Consider the following 24,261-nt stretch of genomic DNA (forward strand, 5'->3'; position numbering starts at 1 on the left):
CCTATTTTCACAAAATATAGGGGTACTCTTGTCATTTTCCCGCCAACCATTATGGAACCAAAATGACGCACAATTCCGTCATTTACCATAAAGACAGGCAATAGCCCCTCATATACGACGCGCCCTAGTCTCATCCATACACGTATCCCACTATGTATCTATCTAACCATTCACAACCAACCACGTGTCCTCGAACTAAACGTGGGAATCAAGCCCTTAACAGCTTGGAAATATCGTCAATTAAAGAGCAGTTAGCGTGGCAGCTTCCAGTCCCGGAGTTTGTCATTTCAAATTTCAAAAGAAAATTATATTAATATTAATTATTCTCTCTCTATATATGCGAGGTGTACGAGTTTTGAAGCTTGCAGGAAAATTAGGGTAAAACTTCCGTTCTCTCATCAAATTAGGGTTTACTCTGTGTGAAAGAGATTCAAAATGAAGAGAATTGGGGCTTTGATGGCTTCAATTGCTTCGGCCTCTGCTGTAGCCGTCTCTGAATTTTCTGATGAGTCTTTCTTGAGATTTTCCGGCGAGTTTTCCAATTCCGGCGAGTCTAATTCTCGACACTCTGGCCGTTCTGGCAAGTCTTTGTCTCCAGGTTCTGGTGAGGTAAGGCTGGGTTTCTCATAGACGTTCCTAGTCTCTTCTTTCTTGAGGTTTTTGCCCTTTTCTTTTCAGGATTTGTTTCTGATTTATTTGTTGTTTGATCTTGATCCTTGGATTTGTTTCTGATTTCTTTGTTGTTTGATCTTGATTCTTGAACTAGAGCTTGACTTTTTTACTTGCTCTGAAATCTGGGATGAGCTTTTTAAGTAATTTTGGCCAAATTTTATGAAGAATTGCGCTGACTTCTTTTTCTCTCTCTTTTCCTCTAGGCTTCTGCTCAAACTCCATGTTGAGTAGTTTTTTCCCACAAAGAAAATATTTCTCTCCAATTTGATTGGTTATTTTGTCAAAATTTGGATGAATTTTATCAAAAATCGATAAAACAGCAGGCAATTGCGATGTTTTGGAGAATTTTAATTCAAAATTTAGGTCATGTAGCCGCCAATTTTTTATGGCTTTAGAACTAACACTAGCTCTGTATCTCTGCAAAATCAAATAAACCTGAAAATGAGGCAACTTAAGTTTTAAACCAATAATATTAATTCTCATATTCTTTGTGAGTGATATCTTATATTGTTGGCTTCTTTCACTAATTTAAAATTTTATTATTTCTCTGTGACTGAAATCCCAATGGTACTTGCTCTGTCTTCAGGAGGCATTATGCAAGAGCATGACATATGGTGATCCGAGCAAATCGCAGCCGTCTGATAAGTTTGCTCCGAGATTTGACGGCTTGAGATTCATTGAGACGTTGGTGACTGCACATAGATGAAGCCTCACCCAATTTTATTGACATTTTGTGGTTTACTTTTTTTTTATTATGTGGTTTTCTGGTTTGTCATTGACATCATTGCCATTATTGATATTGTATGGTCCTAAAAAGGACTGTAATTCTTTATAAATACCATCTCTATTGAATTGTTTAAGAGTTTATACTTACTGATATCTTTTGTTCTTCATGTCATATTGTGTTGGCAAAAATCTATTAAATAATATCACATTTTAATGAACCCTGTTGCTCTTTCTAAAATTTAAACCAAGAAGGTTATGTGCTTCACCAGAGTATATAACACGAAAGGTATAACTTCCTCCCCGGTAAAACTATAAATTTTAGGACCTCACGTTCATGGGGTTTTAACTTCTTTCCCAATGCAGCGACCAACCCAAGAAAGAAAGGGAAAATATCGATTTATCCTTTATTTTTAACTTTCATAACTGATGTGACCCGAAAATTGAAAATATTTCCCATCAGCAATATGGTTTTATCTTTTCTATCTACCAATCCCCTTTTACTTAAACAAATATTAAAAGGACATCATATTCAAACAATATTTTTATTTTTTATTTTTTTTTGTCTTTAGAGAAAGATGGAGTTTGGGTTATGGAGAGAGATGGAGTTTTAGAAAGGGAGTATAATAGAATTTGAGTTTTAGGGAGAGAGATGAAGTTTAGAAAAAGAAAGATGATGTAAGAGAGAAATGGAGTTTGGGTTTTAAAAAGAACTAGAGGTTTGAAAGAGAGATAATGATGTGAAAGAGATGGAGTTTTAGAGATAGATAATAGTCATTTTATAAGTTATTGAGATCAATAATACATGGTTAAAAAGTTTAGGGGGTTGAAAGAGAGAAGAAGAAATCTTTTTGCTTATAAATAATATTTTTAATTCATAATCTGATGAGACAGAAGTTAAAAATGGAGAATAATAGGATATCTTTTCAAAAAAAAACAAGGGCTATAAAATATATTACATGCTCAAATGTGTCTGATCATAAATAAAAAATAACATGGGATAGTACACCAAGATCATTTATCTTTAGCATGGGGATGTCACAATTACTTACAACCATGCAATGTGAAACTTGATAGCTTGGCTGTGTTACAAAGTTCGAAACAATTTTTTTTGAACTTTGAGCTTGGTCAGTCAAATAAATGCAGCCACCTAATTTTATATCAAATATGATAGGGAAAATTACAAATAAATCCTAAGAATAGATTTCCTATGCAACTTACTAATGACCAATTTTTTTTACTTTTTATTCGAAATTTAACTTTCTTTAACAAATACCCCTCAATAGAAAAAAAAAAGAAAAAGAGAAAGCATGCGGTTCGACAAAAAATGGGGCGGTCCGGCACTTTGCTTCTGGAAAGCATGCGGTCCGGTACAAAATAGAGGCGGTCTGATGGGCTTCTGGAAAGTATGTGGTCCAATATAAAATAGGGGTGGTCTGGCACAAAATGGGAGATTCAATTTGAGATAAAATTGTTAAAAATATATTGTTGGGGGTGGGTTGTTTAGAAAGTCTTTTTTTTTTTTTTCAAATATGATAATTTGGAATAACAATGTACTGAAATAGAAAATAATCATATGGAATAGCTTTTTAGGAGCTTACAATCCAACCTCCATTTTAATTTATGGAGGGACCACTATTATCAAATATTCATCTCTGTTTATGCGACCAAAATCTGGTGAGAGCCCAGATGTGATCCACTCAAACTTGCGCACAAATTGTTAAAAACTTAAAAACCTTCAAAATCAGAAGAGATGTGGGGCCGGTCCAACTGCAAACTTAAAACAAGTTCAGATCTGAGTAGAGCTTGCCTTTTATAGATGTACTGGCTGTGCTGGCTGAATTTTCACATCAGATTCAATTTAGAGGGTCGTGGAACTTATCTCATGACCCATATCGAGTTGTGGGCCCAGTTCAGACCCTGCTAGGCCCAATCAGCCGCACTACATCTAACAGTGCATTTTGCATTTTCTGATGCATTTGACTTGTCATTTGGATTGATCTAGTGGTTTCTAGGGTAGTGGACTATGGTATAGGTGTATTGTTGTCTGCTAAGCTATTATGGTCCTTAAGGCGCAGAATTATAAGTTTATGGGGATTGTTTCAGCCGGTTTTAAGGGGGTTGTCCACAATCTCTAAGATGGATTTTTGATCCATCAGGGATGTATATGTAGACCAGCATCCCTTGACTTACAAGATACTTTTTCTTTGTATTTTTAAAGAAAATTTATAAATATAGAGATTAACTATTTAACATTTTACCCATTTAAAACTATTCCATTATCATTTATTTTTTATGGATATTTTGAAATCTCAAGTTTGTATACCGTACCCCCCACTTGTACAAGTAAGGCACACTTCGAAAATTTGTTAAAATTTTATGATGGCTTGAAGATCCATATTCAACCTTGATTATGAAATTTTAAATTAAAAAATAAGTATAGATCGAGTAGTCTATAAACACTTGAAAATCTTGAAAATAGATAGTACTAATAGCTTGTTACAAGATGCACTTTTTTCCGGCTTCAAATTATTTTTCGGTTGGGTGTGTGGGCCATTAAAGGCTTTATGAATGCTTGTAATTGAACATTTGATATAATGGAATTTGAATCCATTGGGACTGTGGTCATGTGATGATCATACTAAGCAAATAATGTTTGTTGATATAGGATTGAGATTGACGTGCTAGGCCAGTTGGTTGGAAAAAACCCATGTTACATGTGCATAGAAATTAAATCGATAAAGGTTATAATAGATCATCCCTTGATGATGTCAAAGTATGCTTAGATGAGTGAGCCGAGGGTCTATGTGACCTTTGTATATGATGGTGGCCCTCAGAGACAGGGGCCAAGGATCATCCGCACACCATCACACGGCATGCACATATGATAGCCGTATCGGGTCAATGAAAACCTTTCAAGATGAAACATGTGCATGTGCGAGAGATTCCCCCTATACACCATAGAGCTGTGGTTACATCAGGTCTAGGTGATCTTAGTTCGTCTCTAGGGGAGAACCTGAAATCGAAAAACTGAGATTACGTCCCCTTGCCTATTGGCTGACTTTGACATCCCAATCATGAGCCCCTGCAATAGAATGTTGGCCATGGAAATCACTGAGTCAGATTGAAAAAGCAAGAGTGGATCGTGGTCTACAGTAGAAGGTGGAGTGCTCCAATATTTTAATTGTTCCTAAATCATATGGATCCAATTCCTATAAAAAATATTTAATTATATCTGTTTTAATGTTATTTGATTTTTAGAATTGTTATTTTGGTTTTTTTTCTGAATCTCTAGGTATTTTATTTATGAAATTTGGATTTATAAAAACAAATATATTGATTTTAGTTTGTTTTAATTATTCAAATGAAGAGTATAAATTTCTTAAAATCATAAAATTAATTTTGAAATATATTTTTGTTGCATGGAGCCTATTGGTGCACATGGGCCCACCATGACAATTTGGTGGGGCCCATGGAAGTCGACCATAGGGGTGGCACACCCTACCTCATGCACCTTCCTTTTTGTGAGATCTAGCCCTATGGCTTGAGGCTTAAGAAATAATGTGTTTTAGTAAGTTTGATTTTATGGAGTTTTTGAAATCAAAATAAGGAAGATATAAAGATGCTTGTGCATGGATATAGAAGACACAATATTATTATTGATATTTTCATATTTAAAATAATTGATGAGAAGTTGGTTTAGAAAATCGAGGATAAAGCATCTTCTATATATCTTGATGTCTAATATATAGAATGGAAGGCTCACATCTCTCACCCCACAAGTCACCCAAGAACAATAGTACAAATTCAATCTCACTAAAGATGCAAACCATATGGAAACTCTAAAAAATCCTATTCTCAATGACGCACTATATATGGGGTGCCCTCTACCAATTCTCTACACATCTCTAATCTCTCCCCATAGAATTCAAAGGGGCACGCCCAAGCATAGAGGTTCTCTCTCTCTCATCATATACGGGCACGCCTCAAGTAGATAAGCTCTTTCTCTCTCTTTCTCTCATATGATAAAGAAGGGATACACCCCACATAGAAGATATTCTCTCTCCTATCTCTCATGGCCTATGGGTTAAGGGTTTAGTATTGAGAAGCTATCTCTCTCGTTTAGATTATCAAGAGGTAAACCATAGATCGAGATTTGAGCCTTGTAAAGAGTTCTTGTTCTATTATAAGGTTGACCATTGATCCCACGTCATTAGAGGTAGTGACTCGGTGTGGGGTGTATTAAGCTCAGTTGAAGTAATCTTCGGCACTTATTTTCTTGTTTATTACAATATTTATTTCTTATATCTTTTTTTTATTTTTTATTCCGAGCATATTGTTGTGGTTTTTTTTTATTAATAAAAGAGCTGTTTTAGTGGCATCAAGTTTTAGATCCTAGATTTATTTTCTTTATTTTTTTTTCAAGTCAATTTACTGTAATGAACTACTTGTGAGTGTTCTAAGCCGAAAAAGGGAAAAAAAAAAAATGAAGAAAAAAACAAATATACACACCAACCAGATCACATAAGTGCAACTTTCATGGATATATAAGCATATTTTACTTGTTGTCTTTAGTTGTTTTTTCTCTTTTTTTGAGTCTAGAAAACACTTGGGAATAAGATATGGTTGCTAGCACCTTTATCTCGAAGATCCTAAAAGCCGAAAGGTTTGATGGAACTAACTATGCCTCATGGCAAAGAAAGATGGGGTATGTGATCTATGAGGAAGGATTGCAAGAAATGCTTTATGGGCATTGCCCTTATCGACCAAGGAGCAACTCATCTCAAGAAACCAAAGATGAGTACGTTTCATGGAAGCACAAAAACATGAGGTGTTGGCACATTCTATTGTGTGCAATGAGTGACTCATATGCCTCTGAATATGAGTCAATAAGCATCGCAAAGGTGATCAATGATAGGCTTAATAGGGAGTATGCAGATCACTCTCTCATGAAACAATCCATGGTCATGAAGAAATATAATGAATTGAAGATGTCCGTAGAGATGGACCATATGCACTCTTTTCGTGTACTAGTCTGAGAGATGGAGGTTACCTGCATGAGACGCTTGGAACCCATGCAAGTGGTTCATCTCATGAACTCTCTCCCAAACTCATGGGAAACCTTCGCCACTTCCCTCTCCGCTTAACAAAAGGCCTCGACGTTGGAGGAGCTCATCACGGCTATCAAAGGAGAGGAAGAGAGGAGGAACTCAAGGCATGCACCAATGCCAACTCCAACACTAACTCAAAGGGAAGCCGTCCATATGGTAAAATCACAACTTTTCTTTAAACCTAAAAGGTGAAAGGGAAGAAACAATTTTAGAAAGAGAGGGGAAGATAAGAAAAGAGATTTTGGGAAAAAAGGAAGGAGAGAAACTATAACTTGTTTCCTTTGCAAAAAGGTGGGCCACATAGCGAAGTATTATCGATCCAACAAGACTGGTGGGACCAATAAGGAACTTGCTTGTGTCATATTTAAAACATTGCTAGCCGACCCCCCAAGGGTGCAACTTGGGGTTTTGACTTGGGAGCTACGACTCATGTCACAAACACCAAGGATGGCTTTCACTCTTTTATTCCCGTGGGGTTGAGTGAGCAATATATCTATATGATAGGGCACCAAATGATAGACGTGCTAGGAATCGGGGATAATGAACTACAATTGAAAAGTAGGAGTATCTTGATCCTAAAGAAAACACTTTATGCTCCCGATATAAGGAAGTTCTTTGTTTCGGTTCCCAAGATGGTTAGATCGGGTTTTGTCACTACCTTCGTTGGAGATAAGGTGGTAGTGAAAAATGAGAACAACTATGTTACGACTGGATGACTTGTGGACGGTCTTTACATTATTGAAATGAAGAAAATATTGCTTACGTCTCGTCCCCAAGTGGTTTGGTATTTGGATGTTACTTTATGACATATGCGGTTAAGACACGTAAATTACAAAAGAATGGAAAAATTGAAAAAAGGATGGGATCCTTCAAAATTATAAGGGAGATTAATCAAAAGTGTATGATTCATGTGTACAAGAAAATGAATAAGAAAGAAAACCACTACGGCAAAAAGAGCTACTAACGTATTAGAAAGCATTCATATTGACATATATGGTCCTATGAATGTGGCTACCAAAAGCCACAAAAGATATTTCATCACCTTCATCAATGACCACTCGCGGTATGGCCATATGTACCTAATGCGCATAAAATATGAAGCCTTAAAAAACTTGTTTTTTTTTTTTGGGTAAGTGCCTTAGAGAAATTTAACGAATATAAAGCTGACCTACAAAACCAAACAAATTTGAAAAATCAAAGTTTTAAGAACCGATAGAGGGATAAATACTCATCCGAACTCTTTAAGGACCTATGTGTAGAAAGTGAAAGTATCCATTATTGCATTATGCCCATCACCCCGGAATAAAATGGAGTTGTCGAGAGACGAAATAACACCTTGATTGAAATGGTAAGGAGTATGGGGCATGCTATGCTCTCTCTAGAATTTTGAGGAGAAGTCGTATTGATGGTATGTTATATCTTGAATCGGCCTCCCACAAAAGCTACCACACTTACTCATCACGAAATATTCACTGGTCGTACTCCTTCCCTTGACTATCTAAGAGTATGGGGTTGTTCAGCTCATATCCTGGTTCCTTACCAAAATAGGACTAAGTTTCAACCCAAAACTGTGAAAATTATATTCATTGGCTACTCAGACCATGATAAGGAGTATCGATTCTACAATCTTAAAACCATGACGGTTATTGAAAGTCGCGATGCTCACTTCTTCGAGGAAGAATTCCTTAAAGCAAGATTGAGTTACAAACAAGCCGACCTCTTTGAGGGGGCAAGAGACAAGGGCGTGTTTCGAGAACCTGAACCTGAAACCTTAGACAGACTTGAACTTGAACCTCAAACCTCAAGCCAACTTGAACCGAACCCAAACCTGAACCCGGACAAAGAAGAAGCCACCGAATTAGTATGCCACCTCAATACCTTGAACACTTTATCTACTTGGGGGAACACTATGATAGGGTTGGGGATGAACCAGATGTTGAGCCTAAAACTTACCATGAAGCCTTGACCTGTCCCAAAAAGAACTATTGGGTAGAAACCATGAAAGACGAATATGCTGGCATAAACTAAAATCATATTTGGGAATTAGTACCTTAACCACGGAACTGTAAGGCAATATGATGTAAGTGGATCTTCAAAAAGAAGTTAAACTCAGAGGGGTGAAATAAAAAATACAAAGCCAGACTTGTAGCAAGGGGATTCACCCAAAAGAAGGGATAGGCTATGATGAAACCTTTTTTCTAGTCACGAAGTTTCCATTTATAAAACTCTTCATAGTCATAGCTGCTTATTTTGATTTTGAGGTCTATCAAATGGACATGAAATCAACATTCCTAATTGGAGTTTTGGAAGAATAAATCTATATGAAACAACCTGAAGGATTTGAGGAAAAAGAAAAGGGAAACCTAGTGTACAAACTTAACAAATCCCTCTATGGCTTAAAACAAGCATCGCGATGGTAGTACATCAAATTTCAAGAGACCCTAGCTCTTGCAAGGTTTTTTTCAAATGAAGAGGACTATTGTATCTATAAAAGGGTTAGTGGGAGTGATGTGGTATTTATCTCTTTATATGTGAATGATATGTTAATCGTTAGTAGCTTGATTGCTCTAGTTGTAGAGACAAAAACATTCGTTGCACAACACTTTGACATAAAGGATATTGGAGAAGCCTTATATGTGTTGGGCATCAAAATAATAAGAAACAAATAAGAGAAAACTATCCAACTTTCTCAAGCAACTTATTGCAAAGGGATACTGAAAACGTTTGAAATGGATAAATTAAGCCCATGTTTACCCCAGTCGACAAAAAGGTGAAGCTCAGCAATAAGATTTGTCCTACTGAAGATGAAGATAAGAAGTGTGGTGAGATCCTTTATGTATGTCATGGAGGGAACAAGACCTGACCTGTCTTTCGTCATGAGCATGGTTAGCTAATTCCAACCAACCCTGGAGTTGAGCAATAGAAGGCAATTAAGAGAATCCTCATATATTTGAAAGGGACCGAGAAGAACGTGCATACATATGGAAGAAGATTTGAAATTGCAATTCAATGTTACTGGAATGCAAGCTACTTAGGGGATCTAGATGATGAAAAGTCCACATTTGGATGTGTGTTCCTGCTTTGAGGAGGGATTGTTTCTTAAAAGTCAAAGAAACATGATGTAGTGGCATTGTTTACTACAGAGGTTGAGTATGTTGTATGTTGTTTGGCGACCAAGGAGGCCATATGGATTAACCAATTTCTTAATCGACTTGACTTGGACCTCATGTATTGTGTGATAGTGAGGATATTATCCGATAACACGACTGCGATTTGTGTGTCAAAAGAACCATATTTCCACAATAACTCCAAGCACATGAAGCCTTTCTTCTACCACCTGTGCAATGAAGTGAGATTGGGAGAGATCGAGATTAGCTATACACCTATGGAGGTAATGATAGCAGACCCTCTTACAAAAAGGCTTGCACTTAATATTTTTGTTAGACATGTGAGAGAGATGGGGATGGGAGAATGTGAGGAAGAGAGAATGTAAGGTCTTCAAAGGCCAAGTGGGAGATGTTGGGTGTGTGTGGCCATTAAAGGCCTTATAAGTGCTTGTAATTGAATATTTGATATAATGGAACTTGAACTCATTAGGAGTGTGATCCTGTGTGGACTATACTAAGCAAATGATGATTGCTGATACCAGACTGAACTTGACATGCTGGACCAATCCATTAGAAAAAACCCATGTTACATAAGCATAAAGATAAAATCGTTAAGGGTTATAATAGATCATCCCTTTATGAGATCAAAGCATACTCGGATGAGTAAGCCGAAGGTCTATGTGGCCCTTATGTGTGATGGTGACCCTCTGAGACGAGGCCCAAAGCCTCATTAGCGTACCATCACACGACATACACATATAATAACAATATTAGGAAAGCAAACCACCTTTCAGGGTGAAGCATGTGCATGTGCGAGAGATTCATCTTATGCCCCATAGAGCTACAGTTGCATTAGGTCTAAGTGACATTGGTTCGTCTCTAAGGGAGAACTTGAAATCCACATACTGATAGTACGTCTGACTTTGGCGGCCCAATCATGAGACAATCATGAGTTTCTGCGATAGACTGTTGGTCATGGGAACGACTAGGTCAGTTTGAAAAAAAACAAGTGGATCGTAGGTCACAGTAGAAGGTGAAGTGCTCCAGTGTTTTGATTATTCTTAGACCATATGGATTCAATTCCAATCAAAAGGATTTAATTATATTTGTTTTAATGTCATTTAATTTTTAGAATTGTTATTTGAATTTTTTTGAATCTCTGATTATTTTATTTATAAAATTTGGACTTATAAAAATAAAGATATTGATTTTACATTGTTTTAATTATTCAAATGAAAATTATAAATTTTTAAAAATTATAAAATTAATTTTGAAATATGTTTTGATTGTATGGGGGGCCCATTGGTGCACATGAGCCCACCATGGCAATTTGTTGGGGCCCATGAAAATCCACCATAGGGTGGCACTCCCACCTATGGTGGAATCAAGCAATATGACTTGAGGCTTAAAAAACAATGTGTTGTGGTAAGTTTGATTTTATGGAGCTTTTGAAATCAAAATAAGGAAGGTATGAAGAGGCTTGTGCATAGATATCGAAGACACAATACTATTATTGATATTTTCATATTTAAAATAATTGATGGGAAATTAGTTTAGGAAATGGATGATAAAGGTTCTAGCACCTTCTATATGATCTTGATGGTTAATCTATGGAATGAATGACTCACATCTCTCACCTCATAAGTCACCCAAGATCAATGGTGTAAATTCAATATCACTAAAGAGGCAAATCATATGGAAACTCTAAGAAACTCTAATATCAATGCAGCACTATAGAATGGGGTGCCCTCTACCCATTCTCTACACATCTCTAATCTCTCTCTTCTCTCTCCCATAAAATTTAGAGGGGCACGCCCCTAGAATAGAGGTTCTCTCTCTCTCTCTCATACTATAAGGGCATGCCATAAGTAGATAATATTTTTCTCTCTCTCGATCTGTCATATGATAAAGAAAGGGGCACGCCCCACATAAAAGAGGTTCTCTCTCTCTCTCCCATTTCGTATCTCTCATGGCCTATGGGTTAAGTGTTTAGCATTGAGAAGCTAAATCTCTGGGTTAAGTTATCAAGGGGTAAACTATAGATTGAGATTTAAGCCTTGTAATGAGTTCTTGTTTTATTGAAAGTTCGACCTATATGTTTTCCCATCTTAGAGATTGAAGTTGACTGTTGTTCCTGCGCCATTGAAAGTTGTGACTCGGTGTAGGGTGTATCAATCCCAATTGAGGTAATCTGACACTCACTTTCTTGTTTCTTGTCATATTTATATCTTATGTCTTTTTTATTTATTCCCAAACATATTGTTGTGGTTTTCCTTGATTAGTAAAATAAATATTTTAGTTGCATCTAGTTTTAGATCCTAGATTTGTTTTATTTCTCTTTCTTTCAAGTCAATTTATTATAATGGACTACTTGTGAGTATTTTAAGCCAGAAAAGAAGAAAAAAGGAAAAGAGAAGAAAAAGAAGAAAAAAAACGAATATATACACCGACTAGATCATATCAATCCAACTTTCATTTTCTTCTTTATTTCTATATATCTCGATGTTGAGATGATCAATTGGAAGATTTTCTCACTTTGAAACCCTCTTTCTACTGTAATTTTTTGCGGTTTACCTTCCATATAGAAAAGGTTGCGACCTTATATAATCTTCTTCCTATTTTTGAAATAAAATTAGAAGATATGGTAAAGTGTTGAACAATCACTCTCTTATTGGCAATTTGAAAATTTTCCCTATTATTAAAAATAAGGGAGAGGTTTGTATAAGGTTGGCTCCTTAGATGATCAAAGTAAGGCACACCTCCAAATGATGCCGAAGGATACTATTTCAATGCTGAAAATCCCTATGAACGATACAATTTTTTTTTTTTTTTTCATCTTTGATTATAGAATTTAAAGCTTAAAAATGAATGTTGATCTAACAAATCTACAAACACTTGAAAATCTTGAAAATTGACGGTTTAAATAATATATTACAAATATCAATGTTAATATCTATATAATCAAGGAAAAGTTTATATAAGGAGTCAACCTTATATTGTACAAGTAAGGTGCACCTAAAAACCTACTAGAGAAGATTATTCCTATGTTGAAATACTATGAAATTGATCATCTCGACCTCAAGATTTGTAGACATTAAAAAAGGGATTTCTAGTCCCAAAAATAGTTCTTCTGACACATTATCTGCACCATCTATTTTCAAGATTTTCAAGTGTGTATAGATCTACTTGATCATCACCATTTCTGGAATTTTAAATTTCATTATTGAAGGCAACAATAGATTTTCATATCATTGCAAGGCTGTACGGCATTGAAAATACAATTTCAATATAGTTTTGAGACGCACCTTACTTTAATAATATAAGGTTGACACCTTATACAAACCTCACCCTATAATCAATTAGAGGTTTTTTTTTTATTATTAGATAACCTTTTCTAGTTAGTACTTGAGGTGCGTCTTACTTCAGCAGTAGAAAGGTTGACACTTGCATAAACATTTCCTTAAAATTTAGTCATATGGAGACTCTAAATTCTTTTGCCTTAAGGAGCATGGGTTTGGCTTGCTATGCTGGATTACACTATCCACGGACCACATCTCAAATTAAAATATTTATCGAAGGCAAGATACTTTTACTTTCCTAGGAGAACTACCAAATAACTAGTGGCCTTTAATGCTTCATGTGGGTGATATCACACCCATGTCAATGACATCACACCCTTCTTAATGATAAAAAATGTCCCTACTACAAAAAAACTCCACATACAAAACAATGGTATATAAGTCTTCAAATTTATTGAGTAAAATGATAATTACTCCATAGTATGAGCACCCTAACATATATATATATATATATATATATATATATATATATATATATATATATATATATATAATGAATAGTGATTTCGCCTACTTCCATCACCGTCCAAAGTTCATCGCATGATCACGATTGTCCGATAGTGTTTCATTTGTCATTTTTTTTCTACTAATTGGAATGACCTGAAATTTGGAGCGTGTATTTAGGGGAACCTTCAAAAAATATAAAAACAATATTTTACATGACAAAAATTGACCAAAATAACCCCAAAAAGTTTCGGAGGTAATTTGGTCAATATTAATTTTGCGGATAATTGTTTTTATATTTTTATTAGATGCGCCTCAGTAAGATGTACATACTCTCCAAATTTCAGGTCATTCCAATTTGTAAAAAAAAAAATTAAAAATAAAATACTATTAGACAATCGTGACCGCATGATGAAATTTAGATAGTGATGAGAGTAGACAAAATCACTATTTATTTTTTCCTATAGGTGTTGGAAAGACTTTTCCATATATATATATATATATATATTATTTTTGGGTAGGGTCTGGTTAAGTTCAAATCTAAGTCCGATTGGGTCTGAGCCTGGGTCCAATAATCTTAGGTCCGATAAGGTCCGGGTGAGTCTGGCTGGACCCAAACCCTATTAACCTGACCCATTGCCACCCCTAAGTCTAAGACCTAAGCACAAGCATATTGTTTTGTTGGTGACACGTCATGCAAAATTCCAAAGAATGACATCAACTTATCAAACAAAATACCAAGATACCTTTCAATTTTGTTCTTTTTAGCTTTTAAGTAATTATGGAAACTCCTATCTTGCATCAAGGCTTCTATAATGTTTGGCCATCCTGGCTAGGGGTGTAAATGGCTGGAGTCAACCTCCACGTGGACGTGACTTGACATATCCATGGTTGGAGTTGGACCCAAACCTGGACCTAGACCCCTGACTCAGACTTTATCGGGTTTGGGTCGAATAAAATCTTTTTAAAAATTATATTATGTATTTTTATAATGTAAGTTTTTAGTGAATAATCTGACCTGATTGGGTCTGGGCTAGACCTGGAGTCAAGACTAGATAGGTCAACAACTTGAGTTTAGGTTGGGGCCATTTTGCATACTAACAAGTCAGGTCCGAGTCCAGAAGTATAGGACTTGAGAGTCAGTTCAAGTGGACTACTATAATTTTTTCCTAAACATGGCCTTTAACATGAAAATTAATTATTTATATTTTAACCTTAATGGCGTCTCTTCTTATATTTAGTTCCACATCCATAATTGTGGAGGGAGATATGTCTTTTCCCAAAGGAGAATATTTTAATTGAACCAAATATAGCACAATCGTGTTATTTGTTGCTGATGATTTTTTTTTAAAAAAATATTCTTTTATTTTACTATTTTTAAAATTTTCAGATTTAAGGTTATTTGAGCTTTTTAGATTTCTTTAGAGGTATTTTTTACTTTTATAGCTATAGAGATTTTAAGAGTAAAATTAGGAAGTTTACTTTATTTTAAGATAGAAAGATATATATGGTTGGTTACAAGATAGATATGAACGAATCTCTCTTTCTTTCGGGAAAAGGGCTTGGGTGATGGTGGTAGCACCCCACACCCTAGTCACTACGTTATGGTTTTCATTCCTATAACAAACACCATCCCACTAATTTTTTCAAAAAACTAACTCCCAATCTACTTGAAAAAATGGATTGAGGACTGTCTTCCCCACTGAATTACCCAACAAAGACAAAAAAAAAGAAAACCAAATCTTTCATATTTATATGATTTAGTTGATGTAGAGAGAGACGTTTAGGGGGTATCACGTGAGATTGAGAGAGTGGGTGATTTACATGATAACGAGAGAGAGAGACAGGGAGAAAAAAGTGGGAGAGGGAGACTTTTAATGGGTTTTTATTTATTTATACTTATTTCTTTTTAAGTTTGTATTTGAAAAGAGTATATCCCTTATTTGAAAGAATGATATTGAATGGAATATAAAAAAAGTGCTTTGATCTTGTGAAATTTTGTTTGAGGTAGACGAAGGAAATCCAACCATCACAATGTCACATAAACTTGCTCCTACAATCAATGGGTATAGCGATACAATATGAAGCGTATAAATAAAGCCATAGAGGAGAATATGAAGGGCATAAATCGAGCTATAGAAAGAATTCAAGCAGAGATCAGTGAATTGAATCAGTGGTTTCAATTATTTGAAAACACTGCTTATCGAGAAGAGGGTGCTCGTTGTTGGGAGGTGATGCCAAATCACCACCCCATGTGGTATTTCTCACCATGGTGATGGGTATTTTCGTCACTAAAAAAACGCTTTTTTAGTGGAGGTTTATAAAAGGTTTTAAAAGTTTTTCTAAAGAGAGAAACGTGATGAAAAAGAGGGTGAACTCGTTTGTAGAGAAAATGGAGTTTGTAGGGTTTTGTAACAAAACCCTAGCACCACTATTTGGGGCTCATCTTGGGCCATTTTATCGGCATTTCTTCGCGACATCTGTGAATCGAAGAAATGAGTCGATTGTAGATGGTTTTATGGTAGGAAGTTATTTGTTTGAGCATTCTTTGAGATTGTATAATATAACTCTACATAACCTCAATCTTGTAAGTTTTATTCTTGATAGTGAATACGCCTTTGCCATTTTGCCTATGGGCGTAGCCCATCTTTTGGGTGAACCACGTATATGTGTGTGTCCCTATCTACTTTCATTTGTGTTGTGGTTTGATAATTTCCCATATTACTTATTTTATTGTTTTTTATATTTTTCCTAATTATATTACACTTGTTATTGTATCTTGGGCATGTTATTTAAGTGTTGAAATCATTGTAGTGTAGTACTCACCACATCAAGTGGGTTTTGAGATATCCCAATTTGCTCAAAAGGGGTAATTGGGTTATCCCGATTTTACAATAGCTGTTATCAGAGCTCAAGGAATTAGTGTAGTATATTTGAAAAAATGGCATCTCACAAGTTTGAGGTGGAGAAATTTAATGGGAAAGATAATTTTGAAATTTGAAAATTAAAAATGTAAGATTTATTGGTACATCAAGGGTAACACAAAGCATTACTTTGAAAGGATAAGAAACCAGTAAATATGACTGATGATGATTAAGACGAACTTGATATGAAGGCATGGGCTACTATTCGCTTTTGTTTAACGAATGAGATTTTTTTTAATATTGTTGGTGAAAAGACAGCGAAAGATTTGTGGGAAAAATTGAAAAGTTTGTATAAAACAAAAGCTCTCACAAACTGAATTTTCTTAAAGAGGAAATTATATACCTTGAGAATGAAAAAATGTGCAAATGTGTTGCAGTACTTGAATGAGTTTTATAACCTCATTTGTCAACTTAAGAGTATTGGTGTGAGAATGGATGATGAAGATAAAACGGTCACCTTGCTTTGTTCATTACCGGAATCCTATGATAACCTTGTTACTACATTAAGTTGTAGTAAAGATGATTTGTTTGATTTGGACTTGGTGTGTAGTGCCCTACTTGCCGATGAACTTTGAAAGAAGGCATCTTTGGAAAGTTCGGTAGAATTGAAAATGGAAGCTCTTATGGCAAGTCGATTGAATGAACGGGGTGATTCATCGATGAATCATTCAAGAAGTAATTCAATATTCTATCAAAATCGGATACAATAGTGGAGCCACCATCACATGTGCCCCCATAGATCATGGTTTGACTTATATGAGTCATGTGAAGAAGGATTGGTATCCATGGGAAATAATTCCATTAGAAAGGTGGTTGGAATGAGTTCGGTTCACCTAAGGATGTTTGATGGTACTATTCAGGCAATTAATGATGTCAGGCATGTGCCAGAACTAAAAAATAACTTGATTTCCCTATCTTCTCTAGATTCAGAAGGTTATAAGTTCATTAGTCAAGGTGGACTAATCAAAATATCAAAAAGGTCTCTAATTGTGATGAACTGAGTTCTTTTAGTTGGGAGCTTGTACACGTTATTGGGAAGCACAATAATAAATGATGAAGTGAATTCTGTGGTCGAAGGTGAAGAAGTTCCATTTCGCCTATGGTATAGAAGATTGGGGCATATGAGTGATAAGGGTATGGAGGTCTTGATGAATAGGAATTTTATTCCTACACTTAAAATTAATGGATTCGAATTTTGTGAGCATTGTTTCTATGGGAAATAATATAGACAACCTTTCAAGGCTGAGAAGCGTACAAGCAAGTACAAACTTGATTACATTCACTCGGATGTATGGGGCTCCTCACTAATTATATCTTATAGAGGTGCATTATATTTTGTTTTGTTTGTTGATGACTTCTCAAGAAAAGTATGGATTAAAACTCTCAAGTCCAAAAGTGATGTGTTTAGCGCATTCAAGAATTTTAAAGCCGAAATTGAAAAATCTATGGGGCATCACATCAAAGTTCTTCAGACCAATAATGGTGAAGAGTTTGTATCAAAGGAGTTTGAAAATTTTTGCAAGGTCGAAAGAATTACTAGGCATTACACAAATACCTATAATCCTCAATAAAATGGTGTGGCCGAGAGGATGAATCGCACTTTGATGGAGTGTGTGAGGTGCATGTTAAGCAATGCTACCTAGAACAAGAGTTATGAGCGGAAGCCGTATTAATGACTTGTTACCTTATCAATCAATCACCTTCGGTAGCATTGGGAAGTAAAAGTCTTAATGAGATATGGTATGGAACTCTGATTTGAAAATTTTTGGATGCATACGCAATTTTTGGTTGTGAGGCATATGCACTTATTCCAAGTTGCCAAAGGAATAAATTGGATCCAAGGTCAAACTAGTACATCTTTGTGGGTTATAGCCAGGGTGTGAAAGGGTACCGGTTATGAGATCCATGTACTCGAAAAATAATTACTAGTCGTGATGTGCATTTTGATGAATCCAAGGTATTGGCAAAAGCGATGATGATAAAGGACAATGGTCAAGAAGTGCAACAAGAGAGCTAAGAATTTCAAGACAACCCCGAAACACTTCCACCAAGTACAATTATGCCCTATGAGAATATAACCATTGATCATAGTGAAGAACATGGTGAAGAATTAAGAAGTCAAGATGAAGAACCACATGGCCATCATGATGAAGTTGTGCCTTTGACATATTGGCGCTCTACTAGAGAAACTCGTGCACCCGGATGACACAAAGATTATGTGAATCCTAATACTTTGCATGCTTTGATAGCTGAAAATGAAGAGCCAATATCATTCCGTGAAGCCATTGATAGCAATGACACCGGGCATTGGAAAAAGGTTATGGAAGAGGAGATATTGGTCATTTAAAGAAACAAAACTTGGGATTTGGTAGAGCTACCAAAAGGTAGAAAGACCGTTGGTTGTAAATAGATTTTTAAGATAAATAAGGGGCTTGATGGCAAGCTTGAAAGATATAAGGCAATATTGATAGGAAAAGGTTTTTTTACAAAAGGAAGGGATTAACTTTGATGAACTTTTTGCACCGATAGTCACGTTGGTCTCAATTCGCTTGGTACTTGGGTTAGTTGCTATGTATGATTTAGAGCTTGAGCAAATGTATGTGAAGACAACTTTTTTGCATGGAGAACTTGAAGAGGAAATGTACATACAACAACCGGAAGGCTTCATAGAGAAAGGCAAAGAAGGACTTGTCTGCAAATTAAAGTTCTTGTATGGGCTTAAGTAAACATCAAGACAATGGTATAGAACATTTGATATGTTTATGTTGAGCCTTGTGTACACAAGAAGTAAGTATGACCATTGCATCTATTTAAAGTTATTTGATAATGGTACATACTTGATTTTAATCTTATATGTGGATGACATGCTTTTGATGTGCAAAGATAAGTAACAAATTGATGAGCTCAAGACTTCTTTGAGCAAAAGATTTGAGATGAAAGATCTTGGGCCGGCAAAGAAAATCCTTGGGATTGAAATTGAAAAGGATTGACAAAATGAAATTTTATCATTATCTCAAAAGGATTACATAGAAAAGCGTGCTTGAAAAATTTGGCATGAAAGATGCAAAACCGGTGAAGACACCCCTAGCCCCTCAACTTAAATTGTTTTCAATGCAAAGTACGAAGATGGAAGAAGAAAGAAGAAGCATGTCTAAAGTTCTTTATGCAAATGCGATTGGAAGTTTAATGTTTGCCATGGTATGTACACGACCGGATATCATGCATGCGGTTGGAGACCCCGGAAAAGTTTATTGGGAAGTAACAATATGGGTGCTTAGGTACTTGAGAGGTACAACTAGTTATGCAATCATATTTGGCAAGGGCTCAATCCCAATACAAGGTTTTGTGGATGCAAAATTTGCCTGTGATCTTGATAGAGGTAGGTTGACTACCACATTTGTTTTTCGGTTTGCAAATAGACCAGTAAGTTGGATGTCAAGGCTTCAATATACGGTAGTATTGTCAACTATCAAAGTCGAGTACATGACCGCAACGGAGGCATTGATGAGTGAGATGGGCATTATATGCTAACCCATAGAACTATTTGGCGACAATACGAGTGCTATCCATCACCACAGGAAGTCAATGCACATATTGGTTCAATATCACTATATCCGACAGATTATTGAAGATGGAAGAGTTTGATTGGTCAAGATCAAGGACAAGGACAATATTGCAGATATGCTTACAAAGACCATTCAAGTAGAGAAGTAAGAATGGACCCTAACTTCTCTAGGTTTCAAGAAAGAAAGGAAGTGATAGATTGGCAAGGCAAGGGTGTGATTTTGCATCAAGGTGAAAATTGTTGGGAGGTGGTGCTAAATCACCACCCCATGTGGTATTTCTCACTATGATGAGGGGGTATTTTATTCACTAAAAAAAAGCATTTTTAGTGGAGGCTCATAAAAGGTTTTTCTAGAGAGAGAAACGTGGTGAAAAAGAGGGTGAACTCTTTTGTAAAGAAAAGGGAGCTTGTAGAGAAGATGGGCGTTGGCAATTAAGGGTTTTTCAACAAAACCCTAACACCACCATTTGGAGCTCATCTTGGGCCATTTTGTCAGTATTGCCTCGCGGCATCGATGGATCGAAAAAAGGAGTCAATTGTAGGTGGTTTTGTGGTAGGAAGTTCTTTGTTTGAGCATTCATTGAGATTGTATGAGGTAACTCTACATAACCCTAATCTTGTAAGTTTTCCTCTTGATAGTGAATACACATTTTGGACCACGTATATATGCGTGTCCCGATCTACTTTCATTTGTGTTGTGGTTTGATGATCTTCCCTATTGCTTGTTTTATTGTTTTTATATTTTTCCCAATTATATTGCACTTGTTATTGCATATTGGGCATGTTATTTGAGTGTTAAAATCATTGTGGTGTAGTGCTCACCACATCTAATGGGTTTTGAGATATCCTAATTTGCTCAAATGGGGTGATTGGATTATCTCGATTTACAACACTCGCAACTATGAAGATCCGACACTAAGTTCTATTATTGAGACGAATCCAGTCCCACAACCAAGTCAAGGTGTGGATCCAGAATGTAATGATAAAATTGTAATGCAAGAACCACATTTTGAGGGACATCCACATGGTATTTGTGTTAAAGTTGATTTTCTCAAGTTTTATGGGGAACTTGAAATAGAAATTAAGATTAAACTTGAGATCTCAATATTCTACTTTACTTCAAGTTATGCATAGAGTATTTGATGAATTAGTATATTATAATTTTTTTTTTTTTATTAAAAAGACATAGATACTGAGAGCATGTCTCATGTTTGAGTATTTGTTATTGTTAAAATAAAATTTAAATCATTACAATAAAATAGATATATCTGACTCAAACATTTATAGTAAAAAAAGAAAGGAATTGTACACAAAGGAATTTTTATAATGAAATTTTTTTTTCAATTTTTTTTTTAAATAATTAATTATTGGGCTTTTAGAAAAAATCATGTTTTAATATGTTATATGTGAGTTTCCATGCTTTTCGCTTAATATAAAGGAATCATATTTCAAAATTAAATAAGTTTTTCATCACTTTACATAGTTATTTCTTTACTCTTTCGCTTAATCAAAGAGCGTGGGCTGAATCTGCTGTGTATCTATACATTTAGTGTCATAATTAATTACCCTTGTAATACAAATGTGAAGTAAATCACATTCACACTTGCGTGCCCCTTTTCAAATAATGTCGAAATATATATTTTTTATATTAAAAATCTTTGTGATGGTTTGGAAATTTATTTTCATATCTAATTATAAAATTCAAAGCTTCAAAAACAGTGTAAATCAAGCAGATCTGTGAACACTTACAAATCTTGAAAAATTGATGATTCAAAAAATTTGGTACAAGATGCAGTATTTTTAAGACTTGCAATTCAATTTTTCTCATGTCCATACATCTTGAGGTCGAGATGACCGATTTGAAGATTTTTGGACATTGAAACAATCTCTTCTAGTGAAAGTTTGAAGTGCGCCTTAATTTGATTGTTTAGGGCCTCACCTTTATATAAACTTTTCCCGTTAAAGAAATCTCCACCTTTTTCATAAAAGGAAAATTGTTTCATGCAGTGGGGACACCTTTCCACTATGTGGTCTCCGAGGTATAAAGCGTCCATCTTAAAGATGGATGCAAATAGGTCTAAAAACAAGTAAAACTAATAGTCCAAATATTTTCTTAATAGAAATATTATTTTTAATTTTTAAAATTTATTTATTCATTCATATTCATGATCTCCATGTTAGATATCATATGTCCTTAAGAATTAAGTCATAAGATCCATCTAAAAAATAGATTTTTAAGAGGGGTGTAGTTTCCATAAGGTTGCAAATTTTATCATAACATGTAAGTTTGGTGTAAGGCATTCTTATGATTATCTAAGAATCTATTTTCATATCTAATTATATAATTTTATATTAAAAAATAATTAAAAGCAAGTAGATCTATAAATATATGAAAGTCTTGAAAATGGACCGTCAAGATAATATGTTGCAAAAAGCACTTCTTTTAGGACTTAAAATCTGTTTTTTATATTTACATTCATACATCTTGATTTAGATATGATCAATTAGAAGGTTTTTAATATTAAAACAACTTTTTTCGATGGATTTTTGTGGTGCTATCTTTATTTGTACATTTTAATGCTGCAATCTTATATAAACTTTTACCTTTTAAGAGGTGCGACTCATAGAAACCCTTTTCTGTCTCCATAATTTAGGACTGCTCCCGTCAGCCAACCATTTTGAAACGAAATTTGAAGGCAATTCCCTTATTTCCCCAGAAGGCCGACGAAAGCCTCTCATATATGACGCGGCTTTGTTACAGCCATACACGTGTTCCTCCGAGTATCTATTAACACATTCACAGCCAGCCGCGTGTCCTCAAACTAAACATGGGAATCCAGCCCTTCACAATTTTAGAAATAGCGACAATAAAATAACAATAAAAAAATCAAAACAAAGAAAACGAACAAGAAAAAGATAAGTCTTTCAATTTGTGAATTCAAATTTTGCAATACTAAAAAAAAGGATTATTATATTCCTTATTCTCTGTTTATACAGGAGCAGTGTATGAGCTTTGAATATTGCAGAAAAATTAGGGTAAAAAACTTCCTCTCTCTCACTCTATCTTGCATGAAATCAGGGTTAACTTTGCGTGTGATGGTAATGAAGAGAATTGGGTCTTTAATGGCTTCAATAGCTTCGGCCTCTGCTATAGCCGTCGCTGAATTTTCTGAGGAGTCTTTCTGGAGATTTTCCGGTGAGTTTCCCAACTCAATGAAGTCTTGTTCTCAACTTTCCGCCCATTCTGGCAAGTCTTTGTCTCCGGCTTCAGGTGAGGTAAGGCTCGGTTTCTTGTAGACGTTCTTAGTCTGTTCTTTTTTGAAGTTTGTACCCTTTTTTTCTCCGGATTTGTTTCTCATTTCGTTGTTGTTTGATCTTTGAGCTAGGGCTTCAGTATTTTACTTGCTCTGAAATTCGGAGCGTTTAATTAATTTTGGTGAAATTTATCGAAGTCGGCAGACATTTGTTTTTCTTTCTTTCCTTTTTTTTTATTTTTATTTTGTTTTTTTCTCTTGGCTTCCTCTCTAACTCTATATTGAGTAGTTTTTTTTGCCATGAAGGAAGTATTTCTCTCCCATTTGATTGGTTATTTCGTCAAAATTTGGACGAATTTTCACCAAAATTGATTGGCCTTTGGGCCAAAACAGCAGGCAATTGGGTTGTTTTGGAGAATTTTAAATTCAGAATTTAGGTCATGTAGAGGCCAATTCTTTATGGCTTTAGAACTAACACGAGCTCTGGATCTCTGCAAAATCAAAGAAACCTGAAAATTAGGTAACTTAAGTTTTAAACCAGTATAATTAATTCTCATATTCTTTATGATGGCCATCTTAATTACCTTATAACTTATATTATTGGCTTCTTGCAAATAATTTAGAATTCTATTGTGAGTGAAATCCTAATGCTATTTGCTTTGTCTTCAGGAGGCATTATGGAAGAACATGACGCATGGTGATTCGAGCGAACCGCAGCCGTCTCATAAGTTTGCTCCGAGATTTGACGGCCTGAGATTCATTGAGACTTTGGTGACTGCACATAGATGAAGCCGTCTGATAAGTTTGCTCCGAGATTTGACGGCCTGAGATTCATTGAGACTTTGACTGCACATAGATTTGACGGCCTGAGATCCATTATAATGTTTTGGGTACTTTTTCTGTTTCGTTATTGACAATGTTGTCATTACTGATATTTTATGTCCAAAATAGGATGATAATTCTTTGTAAATAGCATATCTATGGAAAAAGTTTATATAAGGTTGCAACCTTAAAATACAGTTGAAATGTAGAACTACATATGCATCTAAAAAATCCATCTGAAATATGTTATTTTAATGTTGAAAAACCCTCTGATTGAGCA

General features: G+C 35.2%; 2 protein-coding genes across 2 annotated transcripts; both read left to right on the forward strand.

Annotated features, from left to right (window-relative positions):
- The first annotated feature begins 311 nt into the window (after positions 1-311).
- On the forward strand, positions 312-1,539 carry LOC18444808 (uncharacterized). The gene is made up of 2 exons (XM_006854960.4): positions 312-609; positions 1,259-1,539. Exons 1-2 carry the CDS (start codon positions 436-438, stop codon positions 1,376-1,378), a joined length of 294 nt encoding a protein of 97 aa, XP_006855022.1. The 5' UTR covers positions 312-435; the 3' UTR covers positions 1,379-1,539.
- A 4,478-nt stretch (positions 1,540-6,017) lies between these two features.
- Positions 6,018-6,434, forward strand: LOC105421493 (uncharacterized). Its single transcript, XM_011629005.1, has one exon. The coding sequence runs from the start codon at positions 6,018-6,020 to the stop codon at positions 6,432-6,434; it is 417 nt and encodes a 138-aa protein (XP_011627307.1).
- The last annotated feature ends 17,827 nt before the right edge of the window (positions 6,435-24,261 follow it).

Source organism: Amborella trichopoda, chromosome 11 (genome assembly GCF_054954075.1).
Source record: "Amborella trichopoda isolate Santa Cruz 75 chromosome 11, AtrichopodaSantaCruz75HAP2 v2.0, whole genome shotgun sequence".
Lineage (NCBI taxonomy): Eukaryota > Viridiplantae > Streptophyta > Magnoliopsida > Amborellales > Amborellaceae > Amborella > Amborella trichopoda.